The sequence below is a fragment of the Cryptomeria japonica genome, chromosome 1 (assembly GCF_030272615.1).
Source record: "Cryptomeria japonica chromosome 1, Sugi_1.0, whole genome shotgun sequence".
Classification (NCBI taxonomy): Eukaryota; Viridiplantae; Streptophyta; class Pinopsida; order Cupressales; family Cupressaceae; genus Cryptomeria; species Cryptomeria japonica.
The window spans coordinates 16,145,293-16,159,602 of NC_081405.1; the positions used below are offsets into that span (position 1 = coordinate 16,145,293).

At 29.3% G+C, this 14,310-nt stretch overlaps 1 protein-coding gene across 1 annotated transcript in view; it reads left to right on the forward strand.

Annotated features, from left to right (window-relative positions):
* Positions 1-13,034: 13,034 nt before the first annotated feature.
* LOC131028201 (choline/ethanolaminephosphotransferase 1) overlaps positions 13,035-14,310 on the forward strand; it is a 55,618-nt gene continuing 54,342 nt past the window's right edge. Inside the window, exons 1-2 of the mRNA XM_057958449.2 lie at positions 13,035-13,302; positions 13,450-13,622. Of these exons, the coding sequence (XP_057814432.1) occupies positions 13,486-13,622 (137 nt within the window). The 5' untranslated portion in view covers positions 13,035-13,302; positions 13,450-13,485. The remainder of the gene's footprint in view (positions 13,303-13,449; positions 13,623-14,310) is intronic.

Here is a 14,310-nt window from a genome sequence, read left to right on the forward strand (position 1 = left end):
AAAATATTTTAGGGAAATCAATAGAATAGGGCAGGCTAAGTTTTCATAGGTTAAGCACCCTTGATTTTAATCTTGACTTTTATGCACATCAAAGATATCAAATGTACCACACTTTGATCATGTAGATGTCCTAAATGATTTTATGTGGATTATATTTTTAGTGCTTAAATAAAATGTTCCACTAATCATTCTTCTTTTCAAATATATATGATTTTAGTTTGATAATCAACATGAATTAATACACATTGAATATCTTTAAGTACCCAAATGTAGCAATTAATTATGCAAATACATACTGATTTAGCACATAGTGACTAATGGAATAGATGCGAATTAAAAAAATTTAATTTGAATGTTGGATTATTTTGTCAATTATGTGTGATGCAAGAGTTATGCCCCATTTTACAAGATTGACTTGAGACAAGAGAGTACAAATATAAAGGTGGGAATGATTCTATGGGTATTATTGTAGACATGGAGGTAATAAATAGTTTATAATGGTGAATTTATTAAAATATATATAAATAAGGATAGGATAGGATAAAATGCGCGGAAGTATGTGTCAATAGATATACATGAAGGATTGGAGAATGACCCTACTTTTGCACAAGAGTACACCCTTTGTTACTATATGACCATATTTAGATATCAATTAAAACGAGTTCAAAAGTAAATGATAATCGATATATGTATAAGTTTTTTCCATTATATATATATTTTTTAATTTATTTATTTTTGATCGGTAATTGGTCGAACCCTGAATAGCTTTTGACTGGAGCTATGAACCAGTGGGGACACAGTAGGGGGCCTCATCCCCATTACATATCTTTGAATTATTATTATTATGTTTGATTAGATTGACCCCAAGACCTTCCCCATCCTATGGAAGGCCAAGAATCACAACTTAGAATTCCACTTCAGATGATCCTATTGGGAATTGAACTTGGGTCTCCACAGTGAGAACCCAGTGTTTTAACTAGTTAAGCTCAACCCCTTAGACTTTTCCATTATAATTATATTATCTAAAAATCTCTAATTAAAAATGTACAATATTTTAATTATTAATTATATAATAATTATCTATTTCCTAAAAATAAATTTACTTTCATCTTATATTCTCTTAATTCTTTTAAATAAATATACTTTAATCTATTTATTTTTTTATTTATTTCTCCTTATTCTTTTTCTTTCTTTATTTAAATTTTAATATTTGAATATTCATACACATATATTATAATTCAATTTAATTTGAAAAGATGTATATGTTATTTCATGATATAGAAGCAAGTGTTTGTCATTTCATAATCTAAGCTTAGTTCCAACCACCCCACACAACTTGCACTTGAAACATGATACACTTAAGCATACAATTAGTACCTTTTTTTGTCACGTGGTAAAGAACATCTATAATCAAACAATATATAATCTAATTAATTATTTAGATCACACTGTTGTATATTGTATCTTGTGAGTATTTTATAGCCTTTAAGAATGACCTCTTGCACGTGTAAGGGTATGAAATCAATCATTTTATTTTATGGTGTTTGTATGTTTAATTATAAGCATCACGAGGAAATGTGACATATATTTGGGCTCGGTACTTTTGGGTGTGTATTTTGTTGGTGGAAATGACAAGTTGCATTATTCAAATGGTGCATGGTGAATTTTCTCATGGTCCTTTACATTTGAGTCCAATTTTAATCTTTGTTTAAAGAATATTTTAAAAGTTGATGTCTAGAGTAAATATATGATCATTGTAAAAGTTGAGTTTTTAAATATTTTGTTTGAAGAAAAAATGATTGTTCGGGTGGCAGATTACTTGGTCAAAATTTAGAGGAGAAATAATTTAATTACCAAGGATCAGTGGTCGCCCTAGAGCTGCTTCATGAGTTGGTCAACCAGTTGGTTCTCTTAAGATCATTGTGTTGTTCTCAATTTTGGTTCCATGGACTCTCTGGTCTTGTCGATTTATTAAAAATCTTCATTCATTCAGTCAAAAAGGATGAAGGATTTGTGGATAATTGTATATTATATACAGAAGAATCTATTTACTAGAATTGCGTGTGATATTAACTTTACAATCTTATGTCTTATGTTTATATTTTTAACAATTTTGGAATGAGCTTCTAAAGATGATTCACAAAGAATCATTTAGATTGTGGGCTTATCATATAAATTATTATATTGTTTTGTTATCTTATATTTTATCTTAGGTAAAGGTAGAAGTCAAAAGATAGTTTTCTAGTTGTTATAAGGTTAGCTTTAATATCTAATTATAAATTCATTTTTATTTTGCACTTGTTGTCAAAAGATAGTTTTCTAGTTGTTATAAGGTTAGCTTTAATATCTAATTATAAATTCATTTTTGTTTTGCACTTGTTGTTGAAATTAGAAGATATTCTCAAATTGTATAATTTGACATATTCATACTTATATAGTAATGTATATTTCTCTTATCAAAATTTTCAGGTTTGGAATTAATTTTTACATAGATATTATCGTTTCCTTTCTATTGAATATGTTTTTTGTCTTCTACTGTGATTGGTTCCGTATTAGTTGGTATCAAAGCTCTTATTTTGATCAATGATTTTGGATTACCTTTTTTATCTTCTAGTATGATTTTTTGAAGTTCTCATGTGAATAGATTTCTACAAAAGCATTGTAATTAGGCATCATGATCAAATAATTGAACTCACCTTTAATTTCACTGAAATCCAACACCATGAAGTAAATTATTTTCTCTTAAAGTTTCCCTATATTTGAGATTGTAGGGATAAATTGATTTTATTTTACGAAATATGGAAATAATTTAGTTTTCAAATTTAGATTTTTTTTAGAAAATTAAAAAAATATCAAGGCTAGACCATTAATACTTTTGCATACATGTGCATGAAATTTAAGAGTGAATGGGAAATTTTAATAGTGTGTGGGAACTATTGATCGGTTTAAAAAGGCCTTTTTCAAAAGCCAGTATGCCACACAAGACCAAGAACGTGAAAATCCTTACAATCAATAACATGGACCTCAATCCCATAATATAGCCTTTGGGATTGGAGGGTCAAATCCATCTTTATTCTAGGCTAATCCTAAAGCTATTTTGCAAGGAATTGAAAAGGAAGAGAGGTTACAATAATTAAATGAAGCATAAAAATGTCTCATGTCACGTAAAAATAGTCTTACCTACTAGAGTAAAGCCTAATAGCTCACAATATGATGATCAACAAAATTGCAAACTTATAAAGATAGATAAGAACCATAACTTCTATGAGTGATGACTTCTTATATTACAATGAACAAGATAGATAACGTTCACATAATCCAACCTAGACAAACATATAGAGGCTCCCTTGTACAATAGAAAATATAAATGAGATATAGAGTACTCTAACACATTAGGCTAAAATCTCAATTGTATAAGCATAATTTGATCAATATGACACACAAATCAGTATATATAGAAAATGATGCCTAACCAACACTAATTCCCCCTCTGAAAATTCTTTTTTAATTTGAAATTGTTAGATGAAAAGACCTCTCTATGAATTTTAGTGCTTAAACAATCCTTATTGGAGGTTGGATATAGTAATAATATCTTTGACACATGGTTCACAAAGTTTGTCACCTAGTACTATTTTATTGTATCCTTGGTAGGTTAAATTCCCCTATTGAGTGTTGTATGGTCACTAGCTATTATTGCTTGGATCTACCCTTGTGGTGAATGCAAATTCTAGATGTGACGAAGCCCACCTTTGTTACTCTAGTGTTGTATACCTTCTTAAGATTATGGAGGAGAGATACAAGTGTCGAGATCATATGGTTGGGATGGACTAGCTTAACAAAGAAATGGTTGTGTGTCCTACAAGTTATTAGATGAAATGTTAGTGGTAGATCAAAAAATTTGTGCTAACTTTTCAAGAGATCCTCCTTAATTTTTTAATAAACCCTAGGAGGGTAACATGTGGATCTAGTTAATTCATATTGAATTGAATGATGGAGGATTAAGTGGGGGCCATCAATACATGTATATGAATTGTTATCACAATAGTTGAAGAATCACTATAGCATGTTGGGGCTTTACAATGGAGGTCTTGCTTGCATTTTGTGTCTTGTGAACCATTGAAGTATCTAATAAATAATTGTATTCTAGGACATAGTGAAGTGTTATAATTTTATACGGGTATATCAAAATATAAAATTGATGAGATCAAGATGGCCTACCTAAGTTATGGAGTGTTCTTGTATACCAACTATAGCGAAAGTTTATCTACAATATTGTAAATTCTAAGGGGTTCATTGTTAGTGGAAGAAGAAGAAACCATGAGTTTGTCCATTGCACACATATCTACCATCAAAACTCAAAAAAATCAAAATTTAGAGAAGATACCCACCCCTTTAAAGATGGCCTAGGTAAGTTGTGTGTTTCTCCCATTCCCTGCCCTTTAGTATATTGATCTTTATAAAGAGTTCTTAAATGTGTTGTAGCTCCAAAGTATGGTTGTAATATTTTTTTTTTGTGACCACGGGATCGAAAACTCTACTAATATACCAAAGTTGATAGTTGGACTTATTGTGGCCAATATCTTCTTTGTTGTTGACATGGAATCCATTTAGATTATATTCATCTAAGAATTTTTTCTTGATTCTCTCTTGGAATGCACTCAATGATAGAACCATATCACTTTAGTCTATTGGAGAGGGAAGACCATTCTTGTAAGGACTTGTATGTGAGCTTGGATGCCCATAATTGATTGTGCCATAATTTCTAGCCATGTTTTACATTCCAAATATTTTCTTTTTATGGCATATTATTTACCTATTAGGTAGCGGTGGACCTATTTTGGATTCATGTGATGTATAGAAAACATAAATATGATCCAGACTTGTTATATAAAGTAGATATATACAATTATAAATAAATCAAATATTATAATATAGTAGTTTACATGGGGAAAACATTTCAAGAGAAAAAAAACCCACGCTTGCACAATGTATTATCAAATTAGAAGAGGATTACTATGCAATTGCACATTTTATTCTTTGTACGAGTATTCACCAACAATAAGTTTAGAAGAACTTGGCAACATTCCAACATCATTTGTGTATGTACAAATTAACTTATGAAACAACTTCTTCAAGTATAAATGATAAAGCTAGGAAACCACAAATGGTTTCAAAAATCATTTTACAAAATTCCCAAAAAGAGTATCCCAACTTAGACACAAATTCCAATTCTACCCATGAAGATTTCATGTCACCTACTAAAATAGTAAGTCAACAATATAGCAATAACTCCCAGTTTGACCCACTTGACATCAGAACCCAACTTGTCCCATTATACAATCTCAAAATAAACACCATATGACAAATATTAAATCCTTTCATAGTGATTCAAGATTTTAAAGTAACCCCCCTTATTTTTAGATCATAGACATCATAAAGTATCCTCATAACTTATCATGTAGAATCCCACATAAGAGGGGTGCTTTAACTCTGCCATATTTATCCACTTTATGATGACTTAAAACTCACAATTTTTTTATCAACACTTGGCATTATATGCCTTGCACAAATACCAATGCCCTATATAAGGTGGAGCATAAATATGAAATAAAATATTTTAAAATATGATGCCTATTTACAAAAAAATGCTTACTGATAAAATAAATAAATCAAACACTTGTAAAGGTTGAGACACCTTAATTCCCAACTTTTCAAATACTTTTCAAGAGCCATTGGTAACATACTATCACACAACCAAATGCTAGGGGCCAAGAAGCCATGATAGACTTTGTGAACCATCTAAACTTTTTTGTTCTCACGAATTCCAAACTTTTCAAATACCTTTCAAGAGCCATGAGGAACATACTATCACATAATTAATTGCTATGGGTCAAGAGGCCATATAATTTTTAAACCATCTAAACTTTTTTGTTCTCACGAGTTTGGTTAATCCATCTACAATATTCATTATTTTTTTTACCTTTTCCAAATTCACCTTTCTATCCTCAACCATCTCTCACAAAGATACTAAGCATATGTATGCTCTATCTTGGTACGAGAAGTTGGGTTCTTTGATAGTGAGATTGCCCTATAATCATCACAATGAGCTATAATTGCTTCATGTTTTTACCTAATGTGAAACACAATATCTAAATTCAAATGATTTTTTTACAGGTATGAATAGATGTCATATACTTTTTTAATATAGTGGAAAAAGAAACCACAACTAGTCGCATGCTCATCCAACTTATAACACCATCAAATAGAGTAAAAAATTTAAGTATCAATGGATATTTTTCAATTGACATCATCTAGCCATTCCAAATCCACTTAACTACAAATATTGTAAGGAATGTTTGTCTCTTGCACTATAAAACCACAAGGAACAAGAATATCCATGAGTGAACTCTAATAATATTATTGTTGATTTAAATGGGGTATATTATCCAATAATTTACCTCTTAGGTTAATTCACATTAAGTTAGTTAGGGCATTATCACTTTATGGATCATGTTGTAAGGATAAAGCATATTCCATAATGTTATGTTTTTATTATGTCTCACTTTAGGTTTCCCCTTAAGTCTCACCTTAGTTTATATGGTTTCATTTGCATTTGTTCATCATTATCCCTAAGATGCACTTAAGACGAATGTTGGTGTGACCTAAGATTTTCCATCCAGTTCCCCCTTTGTAGTGTGAACAAGACACGTTATTTAACTAGTTCCTAGTCAGGTCCTTTTTGCACATGTTCACATGTTAAGTTTATATAGGGAGCTAGGAATATTTCTAGAGGTTTATTGTAGACACAAGATTTTATTTCCTAGTTGTCAAATGACATAAGATTAAGACACTTGCCATCATCCTAATTAACACTATCTCTCAACCTTGCTTATATAAGCAAGATCTCATATGTATATTTTGTATTCCAATGCACATTCATTGGTCTTATTTGGTCTATATTGTATTTTATCCATTATTGGTTAATCTATGCTCTTGCTTTTGTCCTTGTAGAAGGATATTTTAGTTTTGCAACTGATCTTGGGAGCTTAAGTCCTTGAGTGGCTCTAGAAACTAAGACCTTTAAGGGTTTGAATAGTGAACTTATATAAGTGTAAATAAAAAAATTGAGGAAATTATTTGTTCTTGGTTGGACTCGATTAATGAATTCATACATTAGGCTTGGTACATGGGTTATTTCCATGCAAACCATTTACCTTTGAGATTTGCATTTTGAGAACCCACTTCATTATCCATTGACAAAATCTCATAGCATGAATCAAATCAAAATGATTTTAATATAAGGATTAACAAAGATAAACATATGAGATATTTTTAAATTTCTATGAGCTTTCTAATGGAGATAGATTCCGCATTTTAGTTTGGAATATATACAAACTTAAACTAATAAAAAAGACCAAACAAATCAGTTATATTACAAAGGTGAAAAGTGCTCATTTTAATCTATCTTAGTTTTATGTCTTTTATGCATGATTCTAGCACAAAATATGATTATTTTGGAGTACTCGGCGACCTTGAGCTTAAACCTTGCACTCTAATATGTAATGCATCTAACCTAGAGCCTTCATGACCCAATTTTCATTGACAATCCCATCCTTGATTAGATCCAACCTGTGATTTTTTCCCTTGGATTAGATCACAGGTGTCATTATATCCCCCTTTTCTAATTTATTTTTTATTTTTAAGGTTAATATACTGGATCTAGCTATTACTCATTGATATGAGAATTAAAAAGTTCTAATTATACATATAGGATTGTGCATTTAAAGTCATCATCCCCTAAAAAATGTACCGCCATGTAATCAATTGAATACCATATCAAAATAATATACACATTTTTCTCTCCATTAGCGAGAATTAGGTACCAATCCTCATCTACCAACATTGAGCATCAACAATCATCATCTACTGTTAAAGCATGCTCCTGAAACATATTTATACACAAGCACTCATCAATTTGAATTATATTTTAGTAAGAAGAATTAATAAGCTAAGAACATCTATTGCCACCACACATAGATGTTGTTGCCACATTATATCTTTATTTACTACTATTAACCTAGTTTTGGGCCTTAACCAGGTTCAAGATAATGCTATCATCTAGTCATTATATTATAGGTTCTATGATGCTTATTAACACCGCCAAGTTTTCCTTATTTTAGATATATATTAGGAAAACATTTTCGATAAGTTGAAGTGCCAATCTCGCTCAAGATAAAGTTAGACCAATTTAAAGGAGTTGTACCACTCTAACATGATTATTGTTGTGTCCATGCTCAAGACACTCAACTTCTCTAATTTTAGTTGTTTGAACAATTTGATCTACAATCAAATCTAATTTCTTGTCTTGCCTTGAGTGTTTTTGTTGTAATGTAACATTACTCAAAGTCCAACTTTTGTTGATTTTAAAGTACATAATCTCAATCCATCTCATTTATATTTCAACCCATATTTGATTTTAGTCTCAATTCACCTTATTCCATTTATCATGCATCATTCAATCAGTTTAATTTATCTAAAATTTGAATTATATTTACTTTACACAAATTTTCCATTAACTTGTCACCAAGTTCAAAAATTCTAATAACCAAATAATATAAAAAACACAAACTATAAAGGTTTTTGAAATCTCCTCAAATGTGTATTAAATATACTTATATGGGGCAAGACCGAAGGTTTTCTCCAGCTGACTCTTTCCTACACGTGCCCCTAGTGAGTTGGGTTGTACTAGGATTTAATATCAATAAAATTCTTTGGCTACAACCTTTTACCGATAAAAAAAAAACACACACACACAAACTATAATTTAAAAAAAACAAAACTACATTGTTAATTTTGTTCTCTAAGTTCATTTAAAATTATAAAAAAATAAATTTTTATTAATGTATACCTATTTACAAAAATTAAATTCTATGATAAAAGGGAAATAAAGATATTAGAAATGGAACATAAAACCATACAACAGTAGAAAATGTTTAGTTTGCTAAATTTCTTTATGGGGAAAAAATTAATACAAAGAACATGAATCTAGCAATGATAGCATCACCAATTGTTGTTTTCCTATATAGTCACTCTTTGCTCAAGGATTCTTTTTTTATGGTCGAAATTACTCTAAACATAGAAGAAACTAATCTACACACATCTTATATTTACATCGAAGGTGTCTCTTATATGAAATGAACTACCTGCTTTCAAACATCAGTGTTTCAACATGCTTCATAGAGGTTACAAGACGATTGGAATTTTATCAGTCGTTCATTTTTTCTATATTGTCATCTGCTATCCACCGTCCCCTTCCACCGTTTTAGTTTGACAAGACACACTCTTTTAACACTTTACCTACGACTGCAATTTTTTATTTGTGCAGGAAGAATGCCTTCGTAAGTGACTCTCAACATTGATTTCTCTGTATACAGAGACAGTAGGTGAAGTTTAAACTATAACAGAAAAAATTCGCTTTCCTCTTGAATGCACTTCATAAATGCTTGGCAAAAAGTATATACTAAGATTTAATGTGATTGATTTGGAAGATCTCCAAAGAATAAACAAATAATGTAGTGATCAGATTTAAATTAAAAATAATAATAATTACGTCCAATTAAAACATTAATAAGGAAGCTTCCTAGGAAAGCTTTCCACTGTCTAATATTAATAAAAATATTACCTCTTTTTAACATTTTTCTAACAAGGATGCCCTAATAATAATAAAAATATTATTTTTTCAACACTTTTCTTACAAGGATAATATCGTATCACATAGTTAATAATATTCATGTCATTTTTGGGGATGACCCTACAACACAGTGGTTGGCTTCATTCAATTAAAAAAAAAAAAATGAAATCTTATTAAATTTTATTTGCAACTTTTGTTTTTTAAATGAGTTATTTCAATTGATTTTTATTATTTAATATTGATTTAAGAGAGTTTAAATAATTAGAAATTATTAAAAAATAAATAATCTATAATATAATATGTATTTTTGTGTAACAAAAATTAATTTATGTAAAATATAATTATAAATTATATTATTATTATATATCATATTTTATAATAAAAATTATTATAATAAATGATTGATATATTTTTATACAAGACATTAAATTAACATATGAATATAATATAGTGTATTTAACATATACTATAAATTTTATATAATATATGATATAATTATATTTATTATTATATATAACTTTGTTATAATTCATAACATGAGCATGTTGGCAATAGAGTCTCTAAAGTGGATGTGTAATTGAATTAGTCATGGATTACATAAATGCATGCAAAAAATATACCAATTTTTTTCTTAATTAACCTTCCACAATTCTTCGATGTACCCATTGCACCTTACCCATTGCACAACAAGGTGCAATTGCTAGTGATATCTTCTCCTTTTATCAGCATCCTTTCATATTAAATGGTAGCATTTGGCTATTACTTTATTTATATGTAATTTAGACTCACGATGAGACTACCACTTTAGGCCATTTTTGTTTTTTGTTTTGGCCACGAGTGGCTTTTTTCTAATAAGTAGTAACTTTGTAATTTGAAGTTTCAAAATTGCTACCTTGTACTTTAATCATCCTTTACTATAAGTGATGCTTTCTTCATAATTTTTAAAACTTTTTGTTTTGAGTTATGTTGTTATTTTTGATTGAATAATGAAGATGATTGATTTTTTCCTATATCAGTTTTAATGTCAATTTAAATACAATAAAAAAAATCTATTCAGTAGGGTTTTAAAGATTTAATGAGTATTTTTTTTTAATGTACTGATAAAATTATAAAAAATGTTTTTATAATAGATTTAATAAAGAAATTTATATATTAGTTTTGATGTATGGATCATTGTTGTGCAAACTATTTTTATTTGAGATTTGTATGTTGAGAACTTCTAAGAACAAAATTCAATAGTTTTTTATTAAAAGAAAAATGGTCTTAAAACGAGGATCAACACAGATTAGAATAAGATAGATGTTTTTTATTTGTGAGATATTTTCAATCACGATTGATTCCATAAATCAACTTAGTACATACAAACTTAAACTAACTGAAAGAGATTAAACACGAATGATATTAGATTTCTACAAATTGTAATCAATGCTAAATTTCTGGATTAGATTGTATGTTAGTTTTTGTATAAAGAAGAAGAGTGCATACTTGTACACTTGTTCACTCATTTTACACTTCTTTGGGACAATGTACTTAATGCATGATTTGACAAATAATTTGACTATTTTGGACTACTTAGTGACCCTAAGCTTAAACCTTGCACTTTAATATGTAATGCATCTTAATCCAAAGCCTTCTTGACCCAACTCTCATTAGCCAGCCCATCTTAGACAAGATTATACTTACATTTTTGTCTATTGGATTGGAACAAAAGTGTGATTATATCCTTCTTTTCCAAATTATTTTTGATTTTCAAGGCTAACGATCTTAAGATTTGGCTAGTAGTCATTGGCATAGGTATCCAAAATTTTGAATTATACATATAACGTTGTGTATTTAGAGATGTCATTCTAAAAAAAATTGCGTCATCATGTAATCTAATGAAAATTGTATCATAATAATATACAAGTTCTCCTCCTTTAACAAGAATTAGGTACCAATCCTTATTTGCTAGCAGTGAGCATCAATAACTACGAGCAATCATTATCCATTATTAAAACACACTCTACATACATATTCATCCACAATCATTCATCGTTTTGCATTAGGTTTTAGAAAGAATATTCATTGATAAGAATAATAACATCCGTTGCCACACATTATCTCGTCAAATACTATTAACCTAATCTCAAGGCTTAACTAGGTGTGAGACAATCTTGAACTCAACTCATTAGATAACAAGTTCTAATATGCTCCTTAACACCAATAAATTTTCCTTATTTTAGATACACATTAGACAAATATAACCATCCACAATTAGTCATCATTAAATATTCATCTGCAATCACTCATCATTTTGTAGTGAGTTTTTAAAATAATATTCAATGATAAACTTAATAACATCCATTGCCACACTTTCTCTTTTAATACTATTAACCTAGTCTTGGGTTTAATTAGGTGTGAGATAGACTTGAACTCTACTAATTACACAACAAGTTCTAATACGCTCCTTAACACCAATAAGTTTTCCTTACTTAAGATATACATTAGGAAAATATTCTTAATAAGTGTTGAAGGTCCAATTCCACTTAGGACAAAATCAAACCAATCTAGATTAGTTGTGCCACTCGTATATGATCATTTCCAAGACACTCAACTTCACTATAATTGTCTTATTTCTTTGATCCAAAATCTAATTTTATATCTCATCTCGATGTCTTTATTGCAATGCAACAATAATCAAACTCTAACTTTTCAAAATACATATTCCTAATCCATCTCATTTTATTTTTAATCCATATTTAATTTCAGTCAAAATCAGTTCATCATACAAGATTCAATCATTTATTTTTATTTTTTTCTATTAACTCATTACCAATGTCAAAAATTGTAACTACTAAACAATCTCAAAATACAAACTATGAATTTGGAAAATAATTCTACATTGTAAATTTAATTCTTAAATTTAATTAATATTATAAAAAACAAAAAAAATAAATTATATATTTACTAAAAATATTGCTAAATATTATGATAAAAAGTACCTTTTATATTAAAAATATTAAAATACGATACACAATTTACATAAAAGACCAAAAACTCAAAGACAGAATAATAAATTAAAAACAACATACTCTCTTTTAAAAAGAAAAAATATTCAACTTATGTCACGTGGCACCTTCAAAACCACTGATAAAAGAAAGACCATTGTATAAATTCAACTTTACTCTTTTTTTTTCTCCTTTTGAGTAGAATAGGGAAGTATATGCCTTTTTTCTTTTCTTTTGAAAAGTATAAACAAAAAAGCAAGAAATAAAAAATCTAAAGTTAAATCAATGGGGTAAAAGTGAAAACAAGCAAGTAAAATATTGAAAACGGTGGCGTGTAAAAAACTCATCTTTAAAATAATTCATTTGAGCTAAATGAAAGAAGGGGAGGCAAATTAGCGCGACGCTCCGTTTGAGCAGGCAAGACGACATTCCACGCCACTCCCAGATCACTTTCACGCCATTGAAGCCCCCGCTTCGATCATTTTCCACTCCAAATCTCCAGAAATAAGCAAATCTACAGAGTTCGGAACAAATCAGTGCAGCTTTAGGGCCGTCGAAGTTTTTATTTTCGCTCAGTTGCAGAGGTTATAGGCTAACAAAACTTTATTTCAGGACTCTTCTGTTGTAAGTTGCAAATTTTTGATTTTATTTTTCTTTTCATTTTTTGTACAGATCGGTTGCTCTCTTGTCATAGCGACAAATGTTTGGGCCGTTTTCTGTGTTTTGTTGTGATTGCTTTATTTAATGGTAGCAATGCTTCGCCCTTTGCAGTATTTGCTTTCTGAAACCCCATCAAAGGACGGCAAGATGGGCTACATTGGACGCCATGGTGTGGAAACGTTACACAGATACAAATATAGTGGTGTGGATAGGTCTTATGTTGCCAAATATGTGCTGCAACCATTTTGGAGCCGTTGCGTTAATCTTTTCCCTCTTTGGATGCCGTGAGTATTTTAATCAAGTACTGTTTTGCATGTTATTTTTGAAAAAAAATTCTTTGATGATAGTTATTTTCTACAAAGTTTTTTAATTCAAACATTAATAGTAGTGGCATACGTACATGATTTTGAAATCAAACTATGTTAGCGATGTAGTTTCACTTAAACATTATCTGTGACATTTCATATGGTTTTTCTTGTGGTTGATGATCTTTCCCTTCTGTGATATGACATAGTATTGTATAGCATCGAGTTCCAAGCCTGGAGTTTAGTATTTGCCGCTATTTTTGGAAAAAGTATGGTTAAACAACAACAGTCTTTAGGTTTCAATTCACAGATATCGTAATTGTCACTGAGAAATTGTATCAAAAGGGACAAATATTAATAAAATTTAAATTTTTCTGGCTCTAAGGATGTACCGTTGGCATTCATTGCACAAAACTTATTCAAATAAATTTTGAATGAATGAATGAATGAATGAATGGATTTTTACTAAGTTACCGGTTCGGGTTCGGATTCGGGTACAGATTCGGCAAAAAAATTTAAAAATCTTGGGTACGGGCACGGCCATGTGTATATATATATATATATATATATATATATATATATATATATATATATATATAAATTATATATATATATACCCATATATTATATATATGTTCAATATATACAATTCATACAAAAATAAAAT